The sequence below is a fragment of the Cervus elaphus genome, chromosome 14 (assembly GCF_910594005.1).
Source record: "Cervus elaphus chromosome 14, mCerEla1.1, whole genome shotgun sequence".
Taxonomy (NCBI): Eukaryota; Metazoa; Chordata; class Mammalia; order Artiodactyla; family Cervidae; genus Cervus; species Cervus elaphus.
This window is the reverse complement of record NC_057828.1, coordinates 33,387,097-33,408,659: the sequence shown is the minus strand read 5'-3', so window position 1 is coordinate 33,408,659 and position 21,563 is coordinate 33,387,097. Positions and strand designations below refer to the sequence as shown.

General features: G+C 42.9%; 1 protein-coding gene and 1 long non-coding RNA gene across 3 annotated transcripts in view; one reads left to right on the top strand and one right to left on the bottom strand.

Annotated features, from left to right (window-relative positions):
* LOC122707865 overlaps window positions 1-21,563 on the top strand; it is a 62,205-nt gene that overhangs the window by 28,280 nt on the left and 12,362 nt on the right. The window lies entirely within an intron of this gene.
* Window positions 4,836-21,563, bottom strand: part of SMYD3 (SET and MYND domain containing 3) — a 709,727-nt gene continuing 692,999 nt past the window's right edge. For both annotated transcript variants that reach the window (XM_043923815.1, XM_043923816.1), the window contains one exon: window positions 4,836-5,151. In XM_043923815.1, the coding sequence (XP_043779750.1) occupies window positions 5,050-5,151 (102 nt within the window). In that variant the 3' untranslated portion in view covers window positions 4,836-5,049. The remainder of the gene's footprint in view (window positions 5,152-21,563) is intronic.

Sequence of the window (21,563 nt, the reverse complement as noted above, 5' to 3'; positions counted from 1 at the left end):
GGGATAAAAAGGGCTGAAATTTAAAAAAGCATTTCAGAGGATGAATAGACGGAACTTAGTCCTCTGATGAAGGACAAGGGACGAGGCAGTGACTCTTAAGTTTCTGTGCTGAAGGGTAGAAAGATGATGATGGAGCTAAGCTAAATATGCAGAGCAGAGAATTGTTTTTTGATGTATTATTTAATGGAAGATAATCTGCTTTAACTTTTCATTTTGTATTGGAGTATAGCCCAGTAACAACATTGTAATAGTTTCAGGTGAACCATGAAGGGACTCCGCCATACATGCGCATGTATCCATTGTCCCCCAAACTCCCCTCCCATCCAGGCTGCCACATAACACTGAGCAGAGTTCCATGTGCGGTACAAGTAGGTCCTTGTTGGTTATCCATCTTACATGTAGCTGTGTGTACATGTTCAGAGTTTTGATGTGTTTCGAATTGGTTTTGAATATATTGACTGAGCCAATAGCATTTTGATGTTTACAGATCTCAAAAACGTGAAGTGAGTGTGCCACTTTGGGTGTGGTGCTGCTGAGCTTCCGCAACCAGCTTGATCTCTTACAGAGCTCAGGCGAAAGCAGGGCTCTGGTGTTTTCCTAAAACTGTGTCAGTGTTTGCTTTTCACGATACTTTATGCTGCTCCAAAGACAGTGCTCAGAACAACCATGTCCCTGGGGAAGCCCAGTGGGCTACCTCCTGGTTGGGCCAGAAAAGAGTTTTCAAGGCACAACTCAGGGGAGGGCGCCCATATATGGAATTTCTCTTTCATCCCTGCAGTGAGGCTTGACTGAGGGGCCTCTGTGGTCTGTGGCTGTCTGGCTTCATCACAGGGTGACTGCCCTTGTTACCCGCCCCGCACTCTTGCTTGGCTGAAGGAAGCCTGTGCTGAGCTCTCCCAGTGAGCAGGCTTCCAGGCAGCCTTCCTCCCCTGCAGTCTGGGCATCCACATGGCATGGCTATAAATTATGCCCGGTGTGTTCATTTTCAGTTTAAATGTGTTCTTATCCCAGAGGAGCAACTAATGGCATCAAGTTACTGATGTGAAAAAAGCCTGCCGCTACAATGACTATGGATTAATGAAATAGCAGACATGGAGGCTGGGGCAGCAATAAATTGTCAGCCACCAGTGACGTGGATTTTAAATTATATTCTCCATCTCCTTTCCGCTTTTCCCAAATTGTTTTCCTGTAGAGTTGTTTGGTAAATGTTTACCATTGTTTAAATGTTTGCTGTTAAAAGTTGGTGCAAGCTGGGCCCCTTCCTCTTAAGAGCCCTTTTCTCAGAAAATTGGAGGTGAGCTAAGAGGGATTTAAAAGTCTATCATGCTTTCTCTAGGAGGCATGAAGGCAAATCTCTTAATCCAGGATCATCACTGACTGATCACTTTTATTCAGAAAATTGGCAAACACAGGGCTCTGTTAGTGAATTCTGCTCATTCGGCATGTAAGTTGGCTACCTTTACCTTCTATTATGACCTTTTTCTTTTCCTAATGAATCTAAAACTCATTGTGTTTCTGATAGGCAGCGAGTCTGTTTTTCATAGATGAAGGACCCCAGGGAATCAATTGATGGGCCATAGGGAGATGAAGAGAATGCCTGATCCTATAAGCAAATTGCCCATATGTGTGTTTCCCTAGAAGGAAGGTATGTGGGTTTCATCAGATTCACCAAATGTTCTGTACCACTGAGATAGCTTAAGGGCTGCCATGGTGGACTGCATGAATAGCCCCAGCATCTTCCTCTCCCCAGATCGATACCCTTGCAGTGCCTTTTGTATTTCTTCTGACTGAGAGGAGTTTGAAAGTGAAAGTGAAGTCGCTCAGTGTGTCCAACTCTTTGCGACCCCAGGGACTGTAGCCTACGAGGCTTCTCCATCCATGGGATTTTCCAGGCAAGAATACTGGAGTGGGTTGCCATTTCCTTCTCCAGGAGATCTTCCCGACCCAAGGATTTAACCTGGGTCTTCTGCATTGTAGGCAGATGCTTTACCGTCTGAGCCACCAGGGAAGTCCTTGAGAGGATTTTGCTGCTGCTGCTGCTAAGTCACCTCAGTCGTGTCCGACTCTGTGCGACCCCATAGACGGCAGCCCACCAGGCTTCCCTGTCCCTGGGATTCTCCAGGCAAGAACACTAGAGTGGGTTGCCATTTCCTTCTCCAATGCATGAAAGTGAAAAGTGAAAGTGAAGTCGCTCAGTCCTGTCCGACTCTTGGCGACCCCATGGACTGCAGCCTACCAGGCTCCTCCGTCCATGGGATTTTCCAGGCAAGAGGACTGGAGTGGGGTGCCATCACCTTCTCCATGAGAGGAGTTTAGCCAACCTCTATTCTGGACTGGCGTTCTGATTGGCTTTGGCCTCTGTTGTTCAGTTGCTCAGTTCAGTTCAGTCGCTCAGTCATGTCCGACTCTTTGCGACCCCATGGACTGCAGCATGCCAGGGTTCCCTGTCCTTCACTATGTTCTGAAGTTTGCGCAAACTCATGTCCATTGAGTTCATCATGCCATCCAATCAGTCATCCTCTGTTGCACCCTTCTCCTCCTGCCCTCAGTCTTTCCCAGCATCAGGGTCTTTTCCAGTGAGTCGACTCTTTGCATCAGGTGGCCAAAGTATTGGAGCTTAGCTTCAGCATTAGTCCTTCTAATGAATACTCAGGGTTGATTTCCTTTAGGATTAACTGGTTTGATCTCCTTGTTCTCCAAGGGACTCTCAAAAGTATTCTCCAGCACCACAATTTGAAAGCACCAGTTCTTCAGGGCTCAGCCTTCTTCATGGTCCAACCGTCACATCCATACATGCCTACTGGAAAAATCATAGCTTTGAGTAGGTGGACCTTTGTTGGTTTCCCCATCTGACCTGCCAGCGGCTGCAGACAGTGAGTGTGCACAGCTGAGATCAGCCACGCCAAGTTTATGGATTTCATTAAACTCACTAAATGTGAGTTTATGCTGCAATAGTGTGGGGGCTGCCATGGTGGTTTTCATATGTGGCTGCAGCTTCTTCCTCTCCACGGATCCAAGCTCTTGCATTGTGACTTTGCAAGAGCAGGGGTGTATGGAGATTGGGCCAGACCAGAAGCAACTGTTCAGTCCAGATTGCTGACATACAGAATAGTGAACAAAATAATTTATTTTGGAGTATTTTATTGTACAGTAAAAGCTAACCAATACAAATACTATAACTGTGCAATTTGAGAACGAGGGGTACATCTTATTCAGATTTTGTATCTCTTTCTCCTAAGAACACAATAATCATTTAATATACATGTATGCTCAGTCGTGTCCAGCTGTTGTCAACTCCATGGACTGTAGCCCTTGGGCTCCTATGTCCTTGGGGTTTTCCAGGCAAGTGGATATCCATTCCCTTCTCCAGGGGATCTTTGTGACCCAGGGATTGAACCCGCATCTCTTGTGTCTCCTGCATTGGCAGGCAGATTCTTTACCATTTCCCCACCTGGCAGTTCTCCAACCATTTAATATATATCTACTGAATTGGTTAGAACTGGTCTCTCAAAAAGACTGAGGTTCAGCCACTTTCTCAAGGTCACTTAATAAATCAGGAGAGATCCCTGAGCACCTAACTCTAGGCCTCTGTTTCCTTATTTATAAAATGTGCTTCAAAACACCGACCTTGTGGTGTTGCTGTGGCTATGGGAGATACTGTGTGCATTACAGATGCTTCATACTTGACAGACAGCAGCTCCAGCCAGGCACACAGATGAAATGGCTGCGGGACTCATGAGCATGCAGGAGATCAGGCACGTTTCTCTGATCGCAGTGACCGCCAGGTGTGAGGCACGTGGACTCGTTTCCAGGTGTCAGCTTTCTCTGCTGCAAAGTGAGGCTGGCTCCTCCCGGCTCGATCACGTGTGATTCCCACAGGGCTGCCTGCCGCTGCAGTGCCCCCGTGCTGCCGGAGGACTCGCCCCTCCCTCCGTGAGGGTGGGCGAGGCTCCTGAAGGAAGAGGAGTTGCTGCTCTGGATTCTGCTGTCACTCCGTCTCATTTCCTGGCTTGTAAAATCAGGTGTGGGGGACAGGAAGCTCTCTGAGAATCCGGTCAGCGGCAGGAATCCAAGGGCTTCAGTTACTTAACCAGAGTCTCCTCTGAGGACGGGGGACTAAACTGCTCACGGGATCACTGAGCTATAAGAGAAGCTACCTTGCATCTACTAGAGGAAAAGAAAAAGTTTCTGTATTTGTCTAAAGCAGAAAGAGGAAAAGCAGGCCATGGAATTGGGGAATAACTAGTGAGCAAAAAAGGGAAAGGAGCAAGCCTGATTGGAGCTGGGGTGCTAGAGCCCTGCTTCCTGCAGGGTAATGGTGCCTCATGCTGTGCAGATCACATGGTCGAACCTTAGACATAGAGAATTACAGAAAAAAGTTCCTTCCCCCAAAGCATGACACACACAAAGAGTTATGAAATGCTCAGAATGAATTACACAAAGAGCCATGAGACATATGAATTTTTTTTCTTTTCCATTAAGATTGCCTGTCCTTTTCTAATAAAACCTAATAAACCTAATATGACTTCTTTCTAAGATCTAGGAAAAAACTTGTGTTGGAGACATATTTGGAAGTGAATAATGGACACACATATCGTTTACCACAAGCAGTGAGGACAGTATCTGAAAATCTTGCTTTTTGCCAAAAGAGACATTAACTTTTGCTTGGAAGCAAATGTGAAAACATTGATTTCTATCCAACTCTCAACATATATCCAGCGAGAAAGTTACAACCTATTCTGTTATGCTTTTAATAGGATTATCTATCTTTAATGTTGAGATCTTAAACATTACCATTACCAATGAAAGAAAGCAAAGAAAACAATTACCAGATGGTATTTTCAACCAAATTTTTTAATATTATAATCATGCTTCTCTACAACTAAGGATTCTTGTGGTGTGCAAACCATATGTCTGCTTTTATTTACCTAAGTAAATATGGAACAGCATTTCCAATAGAGGAAGGTCCACACAACAAACAAAATACAGTGTGACCTCAATAAGGCATTCAATAAAGGTACAAGCTGGCTCTCCCTCTGTGGGATTCTCTTAGGGTGCTCTGATGTTGGCGTCGCATTCTTCTAAGAGTAGAATCAAATCTTCAATAAGGCTGTGCTCTCTGCCATGTGTTACTCTCATAATATCAAAAGCCTGAAGGAAAAAGAAGATGGATTAGATCCCCAAGTTAGGCAGGTCCCCACCTGTTCCTCATCTTTTCTTGGGCCAGGAGCCCGGAGAAACCCGCAGCTTACAGTATGATCAGCACAGTGGTTCTCCACACTAGAAATGAAGTGACAAGGGTGATTTTAATGTGGTGCTTGGACTTACTGCTTGAGTCTCGCTGGAACTGGTGTCCAACAATGATCTCCAGGGATTATTAGAGCTTAGATTTGGTGTAGGTAGTTAACAGAGGTTTAAGAAGAGTTGCTAAAATGATTAATATTAATGATTAAGTACCATGCTATTATCACCTTAACTTTTCATTTTTTCATGCTGTATTTCTCATCTATATGATACATATAACATATACTTTTTGTATTCTTTTCGTGTTATATGGCATTATAGCATTTGCATTTTGACATTCATTGCCTTCATTCTTCACTAAATCTTGTCAGTTCTACCTCCAAAATATTTCTGAAATCTGGATTTGTGACCACTATAGTAATAGAGTATGATGGAATTAATGCTGTCAACTTCCAAAGCTAGGTCAAAAAGACCATGCAACCTTTGCCTTGCTCATTAGTACGCCTGCTCCTGGAAACAGCTTCTATGCTGTGAGGAAGCCCAGGCCACATGGGGAGGCCAAGGGTAGATGCTTTGGTTGATAGTCCTAGCTGAGCCTATCTTTAAATTTTATTTATGTACTACTTTTGGCTGTGCTGGGTCTTCACTGCTGCACAGACTTTGCTCTGGTTGTGGTGAGTCGGGGTTCCTCTCTGCTTGTGGTGTGTGGACTCCTCACTGTGGTGGCTTCTCATTGTGGAGCACAGCCGCTAAGTCATGTAGGCTTCAGCAGTTGTGGCTCCTGGTCTCTGGAGCAGAGGCTTAATAGTTGTGGCACACAGGCTTAGCTGTTCTGAGTGAACCTATCTTTAAAATCATCCTAGCCTGAACACCAGAAATGTGCGTAAAGAAGCCTCTAGATGATTTCAGCCAGATTTCTTAGCTACTCTTAGAACTTTAGATCACTACTAATTTTTTGTTATGGTGTAAATCTTCTGGCATAGGCCAGATTCCAGTCTTCCCAGCTGACACCAAAGACATTATGGAAAAGAGGCAGGCCATTCCTCCTGTGACCTGTTTGAATTACTGATCCGAATCATCTGTGAGCATAATAAAAGGGTGGATGTTTCACTTTGCTAAGTTTTGGGATGGTTAGTTACAGAGCAATAAATAATCAAAATATCCACAAAATAGTTTTGCAGTAAATTAAAGATAAACCATAGCATCCTGAGCTTCCAAAACTGGGGGCTCCCAAACAGAAGGGCTGGTCAGCTCAGTTGGTTAGAGCATGGTACTAATAAATTACACCAGGGTCAGGGTTTGTCCCCGTATGGGCCAGGCGGTGCAGTGACTATATTCATGGGCTTCCCTGGTGGCTCAGTGGTAAAGAACTTGCTGATCATTGCAGGAGATGTGGGTTTGAGCCCTAGGTTGGGAAGATCCCTGGAGAAGGAAATGGCAACCCACTCCATTATTCTTGGCTGGAAAATCCCATGGACAGGGGAGCCTGGTGGGCTACAGTCCATGGGGTCACAAAGGGTTGGACACGACTGAGCGACTGAATGACAACAAACAGAACGGTCATCAAATCCATTGTCTTCCATGTAAATGTGCCTCAAGAGATAGGTAAACACACCTTGGGGTTTTTAAGCACCCAGAAGAACACCTGGCAGGCAGTGCCGTGGCTCTCAGCCTTGGGTGCACAGCAGTATCAACCAGTGGGCTTCCAAAGGCCCCACACATGGTCAGCTGAGTCCTGTTCTCTGGAGGTGAGCCTGGCCTCGGGAGAGGCTCATGTCCTCAGGGTTGAGAACAACTGATAGAGTAAGCTTTCAACAAGTAATAACAACTATTGATTATTCAGTGGTAACTTGTAGCCAACCATAATTACCATTTTAATGGCTGTGTACAGTTCATTTCATCAGGTTTATAGATTATTATTCACTGAGCTACTCTTAGAAATTCAGATCACTACCAATTTTTTTGTTGTGATGTAGATCTTTTAGCATAGGGTTTTTTTTTTTTTTTTTTTTCCTTTGCTGAGTATCTGCTTAAGATGCATTCCTAGAGGAGGGATTCCTAGGTGTGAGCATCTTTAAAGCCATAGAGACTTTAAAGCTGAGGCACACAGTCTCCTGAGGAGGAAACCTGAGAGTGGAAGAAGCAAAGTGTTCCGGACTAGGAGCACTTTCCACCTGTGTTCCTGGCTTTGGGGCCTCTTTAAAAATGTTCCCTTTAGGCTGGAATGAAGGAAAACAGGCAGACAGATGGGGTCTAGATTTAGCTGCTGAGAGAAAAGAGAAAGGGAAAGAAAGGCCCGCCACCTCCAGCACAGGTGTGCCAGCCTGGAAAAGAGCTCTGCTTATGGAGTCAGCTGTAATCCTGCAAACCCATCACCCATGACACCCTAGCTAGAAAGCCAGAAGGTGGCTGTGATGGAGTCAGGGTGGTGGGATTTGGTTCTCATTAACTTGAGTGGATCTGCCCTGTGTAGTATCTGCAAGCAAATCCTGAGAGTGGGTGGAGTGAGGGGTGTCTGAGATGGAGGGGGAGGTGTTGGGAATAGCCCGCACCTTGGAGGCAGCCAAACTCGGTGAGATGTCTTTGGGCAGAAAATCAAAATCAAATATTTGATGCCAGTCAGAGAACAAACGTCTCCTGTCTCCTCCCCATACTCCCCTTGGTGCTCCATTGTTCTGGACATCTCAGGGTCTGAGGCAGAGGCATATGTGAGAGCGTGATTGGACAGAGAGACTGGAGAGATGCTGAAAGCCCTTCACGGGAAATTCTCTCCCTCAAAAGCTGCTTACATGTTCTCCCTTCTGCTCAACAGAGGGCCAGATGTACTTGTGATCTGATAAAAGGAATGAATGCTCCAGGAGCACTGCCTGAAAAGCTCTTTGCAGGAAGAGACATAATGTTCTACCCCACTCCATGGACAGGTGGGCCAGAGAAAGGCCAGCCTGACGATGGGGGCTCTCGCCTCCCCACTCCTCACAGTTCTCCTCTGCAGGGTGAGGGCCTGGCTTTGTTTCTCGGAAGTCCCAAACCAGCTTCTCTTTGTCCTCCTTGGTGTATTTCTCCAGGTTCCTCCCCAGAAGATGTTTCTCGGGGACTTGACTCAGAGGCTAGGACAGTCACCTCCGTACCACTCAGACAGGGTCCGGCTCATCTGCATGTTTTCAGACCTGCTACAGCTGCAGCTTCCTTCCTCACTGCCATTCTTCTAGTCATTCGCTTCGCTGTCTCCTCCCTTCCAGCTCTAAGAATAAGGCCTACTCCTTATGAGCCAGAGTTCATGGTGGCTGATCTGGAGCCTTCCCATTCATTCCTGCTCATCCCACAACAGGGCAGGTGCCAGCAGGAGGCTTCTGGCCTCGCAGCTCTTCAGCAGCCACAGAGCCACAGCCAGGAAGGGAAGCCTCACTTCCACACCTCCCAGCCTGTCCCGTTGCAGAAGCACCATAAAGACCATCTGGTCCAATGTCCTCATATCTGGCCTGAGAGTGGCCCCAAGGTGAACCCAATGTTCATTCCCTGACTGTGCTGTGTGGCCTCCCCTGCTGAGAGTCTGCAGTGACAAAGGAGAGGGCCTGGAGGGTCTCTGAGATGTGACTTCTGCAACACCTTGAGGCGCCGCGGTCTTCCTAGTCAGGATGCTGCTGGTTTTGACCTTCATTCTTAGTTGGTGATGAATGCAGCATTGGAAACAAAAGTGGGGTGGGAACAATCCCTGGGTGTGTATATGTAAGATCTGAGATACTAAGATTAGAGGAGCTTATGTACAGGGGCGGCTAGAAGCAGAGCAGAAATGGGCCTAGCTGGGAGCAGAGGACCAATATGAAGAGCCTAGGGAAAAAAGTCCATATCATTTGTCTAGAAGGTAAAACTAAATGTAAATATGATGAACAAGTAAATACTGTAATTTTCTCAGAGCCATGGGTGGGATAGGAGGGAAGGAAAAGAAAAAAAAAAAGAAATAGGATTTAGTAATGTGCAAAATATGGTGGTGACTGTGTTCTGTGTGTGTTGAGTAATATGTCAATTTGGGTGTACAGGAAGCTGAAACTCAGACTTGGTCAGGTAAGACATGTGGTCCTTGTTGTGGATGCCACCTGGGCCTCCAGGTGGGCTGGGGCATGAGTCTCAGTGATGTAAGAAGGGAGCCTAGGGAGCTGTCAGCACAGACTGGCTCTCTGCGGTGGCCACAGCCCCGCAGTCCAGCAAGAAGAGGAGGGCTCCCCTACCTCAAACAAAGTTACAGTAAGTCTCTGACAAACCAGAACAATTGTTTCCGGTAGCTCTGTGTCTCCCTTCTCTCAGCCCTGCCCAACTGCCACACATACACAAGTCAGAGAGAACAGTTTTGATTTAATTTCCTGCAGCAGTATGTAAAACAGATTAAGAAAGTATAAAACCAGAGCTGGCCTATGCTGGGAAAAGCTTATCTCTTTCCATTAAATTTTATTTTTTTAATGGTAGCATTTAAAAAGAGCCTGGCGTAATCTCCCACTGAGGACCTATTTGAAGCCTTCAAAGGGGGCTGCTACCCCCCTTGAACTGCCTCTAAATGTCACAGGAGGAATGGAAGCACAGATTGTCTGCCACATGACAGGCATGGTTCACTCAGGAGTAAAGATGCGGTCTTTAAAAGATAGGGTCCCCAGAACTGATTTCAATCTCATCACAGCTTTTTTTTAAAAGTAATTTTAGAATTGTGATCATATATTAAATAAAATGAATTGAATCAAATTATAATTTAAAGTTGCAAACAATATAGCTTTCTTATTAATTTTTAATAAAAATATATTAAGCTTATCAAGGATCTCATATACTCTCTCCCAAAAGCCTGAGGGAATCCAATAAATGACTTCCCCAAGCAGGATTTAAATATGGATATAAATCAGAGAGAAAAGAAATGTATGCATGATAAAATCCTCTGCAGTCAGATCACAAGAGAGGGAAATGCAGGCACGCTTTCCTCTGCCCATCCAGGATGAAAGCAGAGTAGTGGGGTAGCGGGTAGTGGGCATGGGCTGGGCGTGTAAGAAGACAGACCCACATACAACACATCAGGTAGCTCCAGAGCTATGATGGGCCCTTCACTAGGGGCACCAGGGAATCCCAAGGCCTTTGATGACCTGCCTGAGCTCACAGCACCCCTGCAACTTCATTGTGCTCTGCACCTTGTACAGGGCCCCCTGGAAGGACCTGTCCTCCTAGCAGGCAAAATTGCCTTAAAAGGTCTATATAGTGTCTGTGCTGTGCTTAGTCGCTCAGTCGTGTCCGACTCTTTGCGACCCCATGGACTGTAGCCCACCAGGCCCCTCTGTCCATAGGATTTTGCAGGCAAGAATACTGGAGTGGGCTGCCATCCTCTCTCCTCCAGGGGAGCTTCCCAACCCAGGGATCAAACCCAGGTCTCCCACATTGCAGGTGAAATACTGTCTAAGCAGCTATAATGAGTAAGACTTGGCCTTTACTCTGGGAGGAGCTTGGCAAAACCAGGAAACAGGGTTATAGAAGGACAGTGTGTGACAAAGGAAGATGAGAGGTGCTGAGTGTCCAGAGGAAGGAGCCCAGAAGGGGCGACAGATGTGCTGAGCTGAGGTGTGTGTCTTCCAGTGGGAGTAGCTATTCCAGAAAGAGTTGACTTTGTGTTGCTGTGTTTACCTAATCAATTGATCCAAGGCAAATTTATTTATTGAGTACCTGAGATCCCTGAAGACATCATGTCTCCTCCCTGAGCTTAGGTTTCCTCATTTGAATAACGAGGAGATTGGATTAGATCAATTCTGTGGACAAAGTCACAGACACAGAGCTAGAAGATGCTGATTTCGTTTTGCTTCCAAATATTGTGGTGTGTGTGTGTTAATGTTTTCTAATTTAACTCCACTGGAGTCAGAAAATTTACCATGGATGACTTGAATCCCTTTACATTTATTGAGACTTGTTTTATGGCCCAGAATATGGTCCTTCTTGGTATATGTTTTATGGATACTTAAAAAAGAACATGTATTTTGTTAATGCTGGATGGAGTTTTATAAATGTCAGTTGGATCCTGTTGGTTGGTGATGTTGTTAAACTCTTCTGTATTCCTTGCTGATTTTCTGTCCATTTCTTCTGTCTGTTGTTGACAGTGGGTGTTGCGTCCCCAGCTATACTCATATCCGTAAGTCTATTGCCTGTATCTCCTTTTAGTTCTATTAGTTTTTGTTTCCCATATTTTCAACTGGATTGTTTAGTGCATACACATTTAGGATTGCTTTTAATATGTTTCCTTGGTAAATTGACCTCCTTTTTCCAAAATATAATATCCTTCTCTGTCTCTAGCATCATTTTCTTTTCTATGAAGTCGTCTTTATCTGATATTAATATAGCCATTCCAGCTTTCTTTTGATGAGTGGTGCTTTTCACGGTATATCTTTTTCCATCCTTTTACTTTCAACCTCCCTGTATCGCTATATTTAAAGTGAGTTTCCTATAGACAGCATATAGTTGGATCATTAAAAAATCCATTCTAATAATCTATCATTTAGTATATTTTAGATAAGAAATTTACACTTCTTACATAGATCACTTACATAATGTCATTCATATATTAGGGTTTTAAGTTTGCCATTTAGAAAAATTTGTCTATTCTGATTTTTTTTTTTTTTTCCGCTTTTCTTTCTCTTTCATTTCCAGTGGATAGCTAACTTTTTAAAAGAATTCTGTTCTGTAATGTTTTTTAGTGTATTTGTGTAGATTTTTAAATGGTTACTCTGGTCTTATGTACAGACATAGACATTGTTGTTATTGTTCAGTTGCTAAATTGTGTCTGACTCTTTGCAACCCCATGGACCGCATGCCTGGCTCCTCTGTTCTCCACTGTCTCCTGGAGTTTGCTCAAATTCATGTCCGTTGAGTTGGTGATGCTAACTAACCATCTCATCTCATCCTTCCACCTTCTCCTTTTGCCTTCAGTCTTTCCCAGCATCAGGGTCGTTTGCAATGAGACATATATACACAAACACAGGGACATACTCAGTTGTGTATGGTATCTCTTCACACTTCTACTGGTGTCCTCATTTTACCAGTTCAAGAAACCTTACCTCCCTTTATGTCTTTTTCCCTCCCCTATTTTGAATATAATTGTCCTAAACATTTCCACTACATATAGAACCACGGAAGATAATGTTATAAGTTTTGTTTCAACTGTCAAAGATTATCTAAAAAACTTACGAGGAGAATGAAACTCTATTTCATTTACCCTTATTTTTGCTTACCATGTTCCTTCTTCCTGATGTTCAAAGATTGCTGCTTTTATTACTTCCTTTCTGTTTAGAGAAATGCTTTAGCAATTCTTTTAGAAGAGATCTGCTGGTGACAAATTCCCTTAGTTTTCCTTCATCTGAGAATGTTTTGATTTCCCCTCATCTCTTGAAGGCTATTTTGCTGAATGCAGGCTTTTGGCTTAACAGTTCTTTTCTTTCAGTCCTTGAAAAATGTGCCACTGTACATTTGGCCTCCATGGTTTCTAATGAGAAAGCCACTGTAACTCAAATTGTGTTTCTCCTATAGGCAAGGTATCATTTTCTCATGCTGCTTTTAAGATACTGTTGCCTTTAGTTTTCAGAAGTTTGACTAGAATGCCTTGATGTGCATTTTCTTGGATTTTTCTTATTTGGATTCACTTAGCTTCTTGAATCTGCAGGTAGATATTTTATTTTCAGTGGCATTAATTACATTCACTACCACTATCCATATCTGTAACTTCTGCATTATTCCAGACTGAAGCTGTATACCCGCGAAACAAGAATTCTCTATTCCTTTCGCTCTTAAGTCCTGGGTACCACTATTCTACTTTCTGTCTCTGTTTTTGATTGTTCTAGGTACCTCACATCAATGGAATCATACAACATTTGTCTTCTTGTGACTGGCTTTTTTTACTTGGGGCTTCCCTGGTGGCTCAGCAGTAAAGAATCTGCCTGCAATGCAGGAGCTACAGGAGACACAGGTTCGATCCCTGAGTCAGGAAGTTCCCCTGGAGAAGGGCATGGCAACCAACTCCAGTATTCTTGCCTGGAGAAATCTCATGGACAGAGGAGCCTGGTGGGCTGCAGTCCATGGGGTCGCAAAGACTCAGACACGACTGAAGCGACTTAGCATGCACACAATGTTCAACGAGTTTCATCCATGTAGTTTCACTTTTAATGCTGAATAATATATCATAATATGAATATTCCAGCTTTAAACTACTCATCATCCATGGACATTTAAGTTGTTTTCACCTTTTAGCTGTTGTTAATAACGCTTGCTATGAACACTGGTATACAGATATCTGTTGAAGTCCCTGCTTTTAACACTTTTGTGTATATAACCAGAGGGGTAATTGCTGGATCAAATAGTCATTCTATGTTTCACATTTTTTAGGAACTGTTATACTGTTTTCCACAGTGGCTTTTCCATTTCGTAGTCCTGTCAGTCATACATAAAGGTTCCAGTTTCTCTAGTTCTGTACCAATACTTGTCTCTCTTTTGTGTGTTTCTTTCTTTGTTAATAATAGCTATCCTAGTGGGTGAAAAGTAGTATCTCATTGATTCTGGTTGTTTGCATTTCCCTAATGATTAGTGATGTTAAGCTTATTTTTTATGTGCTTTTTGGCAGTTTGTATATGTTTTTTGGAGAAATGTCTATTCAAATCCTTTGCTCATTTTTGAACTGCACTGTTTTGATGTTGTTGAAATTTATGCATTCTCTATGTATTCTGGATATTAACCACTTACCAGAAATGTGATTTGCAAATGTTTTATTCCATTCTATGGGTTGCCTGTTGATTTTTACTATTTACTCTGTTGATCTTGTCTTTTGGTGCACATTTTTAATGTTGATGAAATTCAACTTGTCTATTTTTTCTCTGTTGTCTGTGCTTTTGGTGCCATATTCAAAGAAGACATTGCCAAATTCAGTATCATGAAGCTTTTCCTCTGTGTATTCTTCTAAGAGTTTTGTAGTTTTAGCTCTTATACTAAGTCTAACCCACGCACTACTCTTTTTAATATAGTATTAGGTGAGGATCTATCTTCATTTTTTTGCATGTGGATATCCAGTTTCTCCAGCACCATTTGTTGAATAAACTGTCCATTCTGCATTGAGTGGTCTTGGCACTCCTGTCAACAGTCATGTGACATATATATGAGAGTGTATTTCTCAGCTCTCTCGTGTATCCCATTGACCTTCATGGCTGTCTTTATCCCAGTCCCACCTTGTTTTGATTACTGCAGTCTTACAGTAAATTTAAAAATCAAAAAGTAGGAATCCTCCAACTTTTTTTTCAAAATTGTTATGCTATTAGGGTTCCTTGAGCTTTCATATGAATTTTAGGATGGATCTTTCCACTTCTAAAAAAAGAAAGCCATTGGGCTTTTGACGAGAGATTTCACTGAAACTATAGGTTGCTTTAGGTACTATTAAATCTTAACAGTAACAAGTCTTTCGATCATGAACATGGGATGTTTTCTGTTTATGTCGTCTTATTTTTTTCAGCAGTGTCATACTTTTCAGTGTATAGTCTCCTACATCCTTGGTTAAGTTAATTCCTCAGTATTCTATTTTGTTTACTGTTGATGTTCAGTCACTCAGTCATGCCTCACTCTTTGCAAACCCATGGACTGCAGCATGCCAGGCTTCCCTGTCCTTCACTATCTCCCAAACTTTGCTCAAACTCATGTCCATTGAGTCAATGATGCCATCCAGCCATGTCATCCTCTTTCACCCCCTTGTCCTCCTGCCCTCAATCTTTCCCAGCCTCGAGGTCTTTTCCGTGAATCAGTTCTTCGCATCTGGTGGCCAAAGTATTGGAGCTTCAGCATCAGTCCTTCCAGTGAATATTCAGGGTTGGTTTCCTTTAGGATTGATTGGTTGGCTCTCGTTGCTGTCTCAGGGACTCTCGAGTCTCCTCCAGCACCACAGTTCAAAAGCATCAATTCTTCAGTGCTCAGCCTTCTTTATGGTTCAACTCTCACATCCGTACATGACTACTGGAAAAATGATAGCTTTGACTATACAGACCTTTGTCAGCAAAGTTATGTCTCTGCTTTTTAATATGCTGTCTAGGTCTGTCATAGCTTATCTTCCAAGGAGCTAGCATCTTTTAATTTTGTGGCTGTCGTCACCATCTGCAGTGATTTTGAAGCCCAAGAAAATAATGTCTATCACTGTTTCCATTGTTTCCCCATCTATTTGCCATGAAATTATGGGACCAGATGCCATGATCTTAGTTTTTTGAATGTTGAGTTTTAAGCCAGCTTTTTCACTCTCCTCTTTCACTTTCATTAAGAGGCTCTTTAGTTCCTCTTCACTTTCTGCCATTAGAGTGGTGTCATCTGCATATCTAAGGTTATTGATATTTCTGCCAACAATCTTGATTCCAGCTTGTGGTTCATCCAGCCTGGCATCTCTCATGATGTACTCTCCATATAAGTTAAGTAAGCAGGGTGACAATATACAGCCTTGATGTGCTCCTTTCAGATTTTTGAACCAGTTCATTATTCCATGTCCGATTCCAGCTGTTGCTTCTTGACCTGCATATTGGTTTCTCAGGAGGCAGCTAAGGTGGTCCGCTATTCCCATCTCTTTAAGAATTTTCCACAGTTTGTAGTGATCCACACAGTCAAAGACTTTAGTGTAGTCAGTGAATCAGAAGTAGATGTTTTTTCTGGAATTTTCTTGCTTTTTTCTATGATCCAGTGGATGTTGGCGATTTGATCTGTGGTTCCTCTGCCTTTTCTAAATCCATCTTGTACATGTGAAAGTTCTTGGTTCATGTACTGTTGAAGCCTAGCTTGAAAGATTTTGAGCATTACCTTGCTAGCGTGTGAAATGAGTGCAGTTGTATGGTAATTTGAACATTCTTTGGGATTAGAATGAAAACTGACCTTTTCTAGTCCTGTGGTGACTGCTGAGTTTTCCAAATTTGCTTCCATATTGAGTATGGCACTTTCACAGCATCATCTTTTAGGATTTGAACTAGCGCAGCTGGGATTCTGTTACCTCCTCTAGCTTTGTTCGTAGTAATGCATCCTAAGACCTACTTGGCTTCACACTCTAGGATGTCTGGCTCTGGGTGCGTGACCACACCATCATGGTTGTCTGGGTCATTAAGACCTTTTTTGTATAGTTCTTCTGTATGTTCTTGCCACCTCTTCTTAATCTCTTCTGCTTCTATTAGATTAATACCTTTCATGTCCTTTATTGTGCCCATTTTTGCATGAAATGTTCCTTTGTATGTCTAATTTTCTTGAAGAGATCTCTAGTCTTTCCCATTTTTATTGCTTTCCTCTATTTCTTTACACTGTTCACTTAAGAAGGCTTTCTTATCTCTCCTTGCTATTCTTTGGAACTCTGCATTCAGATGGGTGTACCTTTCCTTTTTCTCCTTTCCCTTTCACTTCTCTTCTTTTCTCAGCTATTTGTAAGGCCTCCTCAGACCACCATTTTGCCTTCTTGCATTTCTTTTTCTTGGCAATGGTTTTGATCACCACCTCCTGTACAGTGTTAGAAACCTCCATACATAGTTCTTCAGGCACTCTATCAGGTCTAGTTCCTTGAATCTATTTGTCACTTCCACTGTATAATCATAAGGGATTTGATTTATGTTACACCTGAATGGCCTAGTGGTTTTACCTACATCCTTCAATTGAAGTCTGAATTTTGAAATAAGGAGTTCATGATCTGAGCCACAGTCAGCTCCCGGTCTTGTTTTTGCTGACTTTATAGAGCTTTTCCATCTTCAGCTGCAAAGAATATAATCAATCTGATTTTGGTATTGACCATCTGGTAATGTCTATGTGTACAGTCATCTCTTTTGTCGTTGGAAAAAGTTGTTTGCTATGACCAGTGCCTTCTCTTGGCAAAACTCTGTTAGCCTTTGCCCTGCTTCATTTTGTACTCCAAGACTAAACTTGCCTGTTACTCTAGGTATCTCTTGCTTTCCTACTTTTGCATTCCAATCCCCTGTGATGAAAAGGACATCTATTTTGGTGTTCTGGAAGATCTGGTAAGTCTTCATAGGAACTGTTCAGTTTCTTCAGCATTACTGGTTGGGGCATAGATTTGGATTACCTTGATGTTGAATGGTCTGCCTTGGAAGTAAACTGAGATCATTCTGATATTGTTGAGATTGCACCCAAGTACTGCATTTTGGACTCTTCTGTTGACTGTGAGGGCCACTCCATTTCTTCTAAGGGATTCTTGCCCACAGTAGTAGATATAATGGTCATCTGAATTAAATTAACCCTTTCCCATCCATTTTAGTTCACCTTTCCCATCTCCTGTTTGACCACTTGCAATTTACCTTGATTCATGGACCTAACATTCCAGATTTGTATGCAGTATTGTTCTTTACAGCATCTGAGTTTACTTTCACCACCAGACACACCCACAACTGGGCATCATTTCTATTTTTGCTCAGCCTCTTCATTCCTTCTGGAGCTATTTCTCTGCTCTTCTCCAGTTGCATGTGGAACACCTACTGACCTGGGGGGTTCATCTCTCAGTGTCATATCTTTTTGCCTTTCATACTGTTCATGTGGTTCTCAAGGCAAGAATGCTAAAGTGGTTAGATGCAATTATAAGTAGAACTGTTTTCTTAATTTTCTTTTGGCATTGTTCCCTCTCAGTGTAATTAAATGCTGCTGACTTTTGTATGTTAATTTATATCCTCCTGCTTTGCTGAATTTCTTAGTCATTTTATCTCTGTTTTTTCGATTGGACAGCTTATATTGCTCTGTCTTCAAGTTCATTAATTCATTCTTCTTTCTGTTCTGTTGTTAAGCTCCAGTCTGTATGTTTTGGTAGTTGTATTTATCAGCTTTTAAATTTCTGTTTGCTTTTTCTGTGTTAATTTCTTTGCTGCAGTACTCTATTTTTTCATTTGTTTTGAGGATGTTTGTAATTACTATTTAAGCATATTTATCATGGGCTTTAAAATCTTTGTCAGATAAGTCTAAAATCTATTATCTCTGAGTTGGCATCTATTGATTGTCTTTTTTTTATCAAGATTAAAATCTTCATCTTTCTTATGGTGAGTGATTTTCAATTGAAACCTGGACATTTTGAGTATGACACTGAGATTCTGAATTTTATGTCAACTTTCTGTTTTAGCTGGCTTTCTCCACCATTGCTCCAACAGGAGTATGGTGGATGATATCTTGTTTACTGCCTGGTAGAGGTACAAGTCCAGGTTCCTCACTTGGCTCCTTGTCACCGCTGGGATTACACTTTCTGATAGGTAAATTTCTATTTGTTTCCTTTAATGTAACTTTTAATCACTATGCACTCATTTTAGGATCATTCTCTCATCTTCTCCTTTCTTGGTTCAGAAACATACTCTTCAAACTACTGTTCCCTATTTCAGGTTAGTAGGGGCCTGTCATAAGTACCAGAGTCAGAGACTGTCAAACTCCTCTTTGAAGGCATCACTGATGATTATGACACCTCACCTCTGCACACCTTCTTGTCCTCCCCGTCTCCCTCCCATCTGTCCATATGTGTGATGATTCACACTTAGAGGAGAGATTTTTAACCTAGAGACTGCTAGCCTCGAGAAAGTCCATGGAGAGTCTTCAAGTGGTCCCTATATCCCCTTTCCCCACCATATATACATATATAAATGTTCTGTGTGTGTACATTTTCTCTGGTGAGTCAGTGGTTCTCACAATATTCATAAATAAGAACATGACCAAAGAGGTTAAGAATCATTGTAGCAGATTAAGAAATGGGAACAATAGATGTGCAGGCTCTAAGTCATCAATTTAAGGGGGAGGACTTGAAATCAGGGTGCAGGCTGGAGTAGACACACACCAGCTTGTGCTCGGAGCTTTCCTTGAATGTGCTGAAATAGCTCATAACTGTGGGTGTGAGAGGAGCCCTGTGTGGGACTGAGCCTGGCCTCCCTATTCAGGTCCAGGAAAAGCTTAAAAGATCCTCAAAAGGTAAAATGCTTCAACGTAGGAAATGAGAAAAGAAAAAGCACTACAGTGTAATTTACATCTCAATAAAAATGGCTATTGAGGGGGATGAGGTCTGACTTCTTCCTTCTGACTTCAGTTAACAAGGCACTGCTAACAAAGCAGCTAGTCTAGCCAGGGTGAGGGAGTCAGCAGTGTGCAGAGCTCACGGGAAAGAAGCAGCCTCCCTGATAAGACAGCCCAGATGAGGACGGTTGCCCTTAAGGTCTAAGAAGTCAAATTAGTGGCTAACAAAATTCTTCTTAGAAATAAATGAAAATAGATTAGAGACAGGACAAAGCAGGAGGGAGGTACTGTGAAGGGACCCCAGGGCTGTCCTATGGCAGCAATCACAAGAATTTCAGCTGAGCCCCGTGGAGATGGGGGCCTAAACCAAATCAGAGCTGGGCTAAATGGATTCCTTTCCTGGAGGAGGCTGGACCTAATTGAATCTGTAACGCATTTTTGTTTCTGAAGCTTTTCTCATTTTTGTTCCAAACTCAGCCTTTGGAACCATTATTCAAACTCTTTCTTCCATCCTATTAGTTCCAGAGTTTCTAAGAAAGAATATCTAGGGGTGCCAGTCTAAAAAGAACATCAGTTTATTTTTTTAAAAACATTTATTTATTTTGGCTGTACTAGGTCTTCATTGCTGTGCACGGGCTTTCTCTAGTTGCAGACAGCGGGGACTACTCTTCGTTACACTGCTCAGGCTTATCATCACAGTGGCCTCTCCTGTGAGGGAGCAGTCTCTAGGCTCACAGCCTTCAATAGTTGCATCTCACAGGTTAAGTAACTGTGGCTTATAGGCCCTAGAGCATAGGCTCAGAAGTTGTGGCATATGGGCTTTGTTGCTCTGTAGCATGTGAGATCTTCCCAGATCAGGGATCAAACCCGTGTCCCCTGTGTTGGCGGGCAGATTCTTATCCACTGTGCCACCAGGAAAGTCCAAGAACATAAATTTTAAAAGGCAAGTATATATCTTTCTTTTCCTTTCTCTGGGTCACCTGAGCCCTGAGAAACCTCAGGAGGTGAGTCTTTCTGCAGAATGAAACTGACCTGCTTCTAGACTCAGGTCCTGTGAACTTGCAAAAAGATGGAAGTGTGTGGGCCATCCCTCTGTGTGACACTGTGATATATAATAAATATGCACTTGGTCTTCATCCCTGTTTCTGGTGCTGAGCTCCTAAAACCCTTGGAATTTCTTAAGTGATGAAAATGATCAGGGTGTCTCTTGTTATTTTAATAAGATGACTTTTAGAAGCACCTAAATGTGGGGGCCGGTTGCTAGGATAACCATGTGATTAGAAGGTTGGAACTTTCAGTCCAACCCCTGATCTCTGAGGGAAGAGGAGCTGGAGGTTAAATCAGTCACCAGTGACCAATGATTTGACCAATCATGAGTCTGTAATGAAGTCTTCATAAAAACCCTAAAGGACAGAATTTGAAAGCTTCCAGGGGGGTGAACACATGGAGAATTGAGAAAAGTGGTACACTGGGAAGGGGCCTGGCACCTCCATGCCCTGTCCCCGTGCCCTGCCCTGTATGCATCTCTTCCATCTGGCTGCTCCTGATGTACAGCCTTTTATAATAAACGGGTGATCTAGTAAGTAAAATGTTTCTGGAGTCCTATGAGCTGCTCTGGCAAACTAATCAAGGCCACGGTGGGATCCTTGGAACCTGCAAGCTGTAGCCAGTCAGCCTGAAGCCGATGTGACAACCTGGGCTTGTGACTGACATCTAAAGTGGAAGAGGATCTTGTGAGCTGTGGAATCTGATGCCCCCTCCAGGCAGACAGTGTCAGAGTTGAGTTGACTTGTAGGACACCCAGCTGGTGTCTGAGAGATGTTTGTTGATGGGGGGAAACCCCTACTGCATGCTGGAATTGGGTGAGAAGAATCTTACTCTGCGAGTAAATGGCCAGCACAGGTCCATATGTGTTAGATTAAATTGGACAAACTAGACCTGGCTCTGCCTCAGTGGGACTCTAAGCCTTAGCTCCTTCAATTTTCAAATAGCCATGAAAATGCCTGGCCCACTGGCCTCAGATGGCCGTCATGAGGACCAGAGCATTCATGTACGCATGAGCATTATTAATACTTTCTAGTCCCATACAGGATTAATTTGATTATCTGTAAAATACCTACTTGGAGGTAACCCTTGTTGGGTACATCATATACTTGGAAATTTTCCTCCACAATATTTCTGTGGGAGAACATTCATATGGCAGATCTTCAATAAACATTTTCTGCCCAGTTGATCTGACTGACTGACCACCATTTACCAGAGCAGAAAAGGAAAGTTCTTCTGAGACTGCAGGAACATTCCAGTGTTCTTCTGTCAGTCTG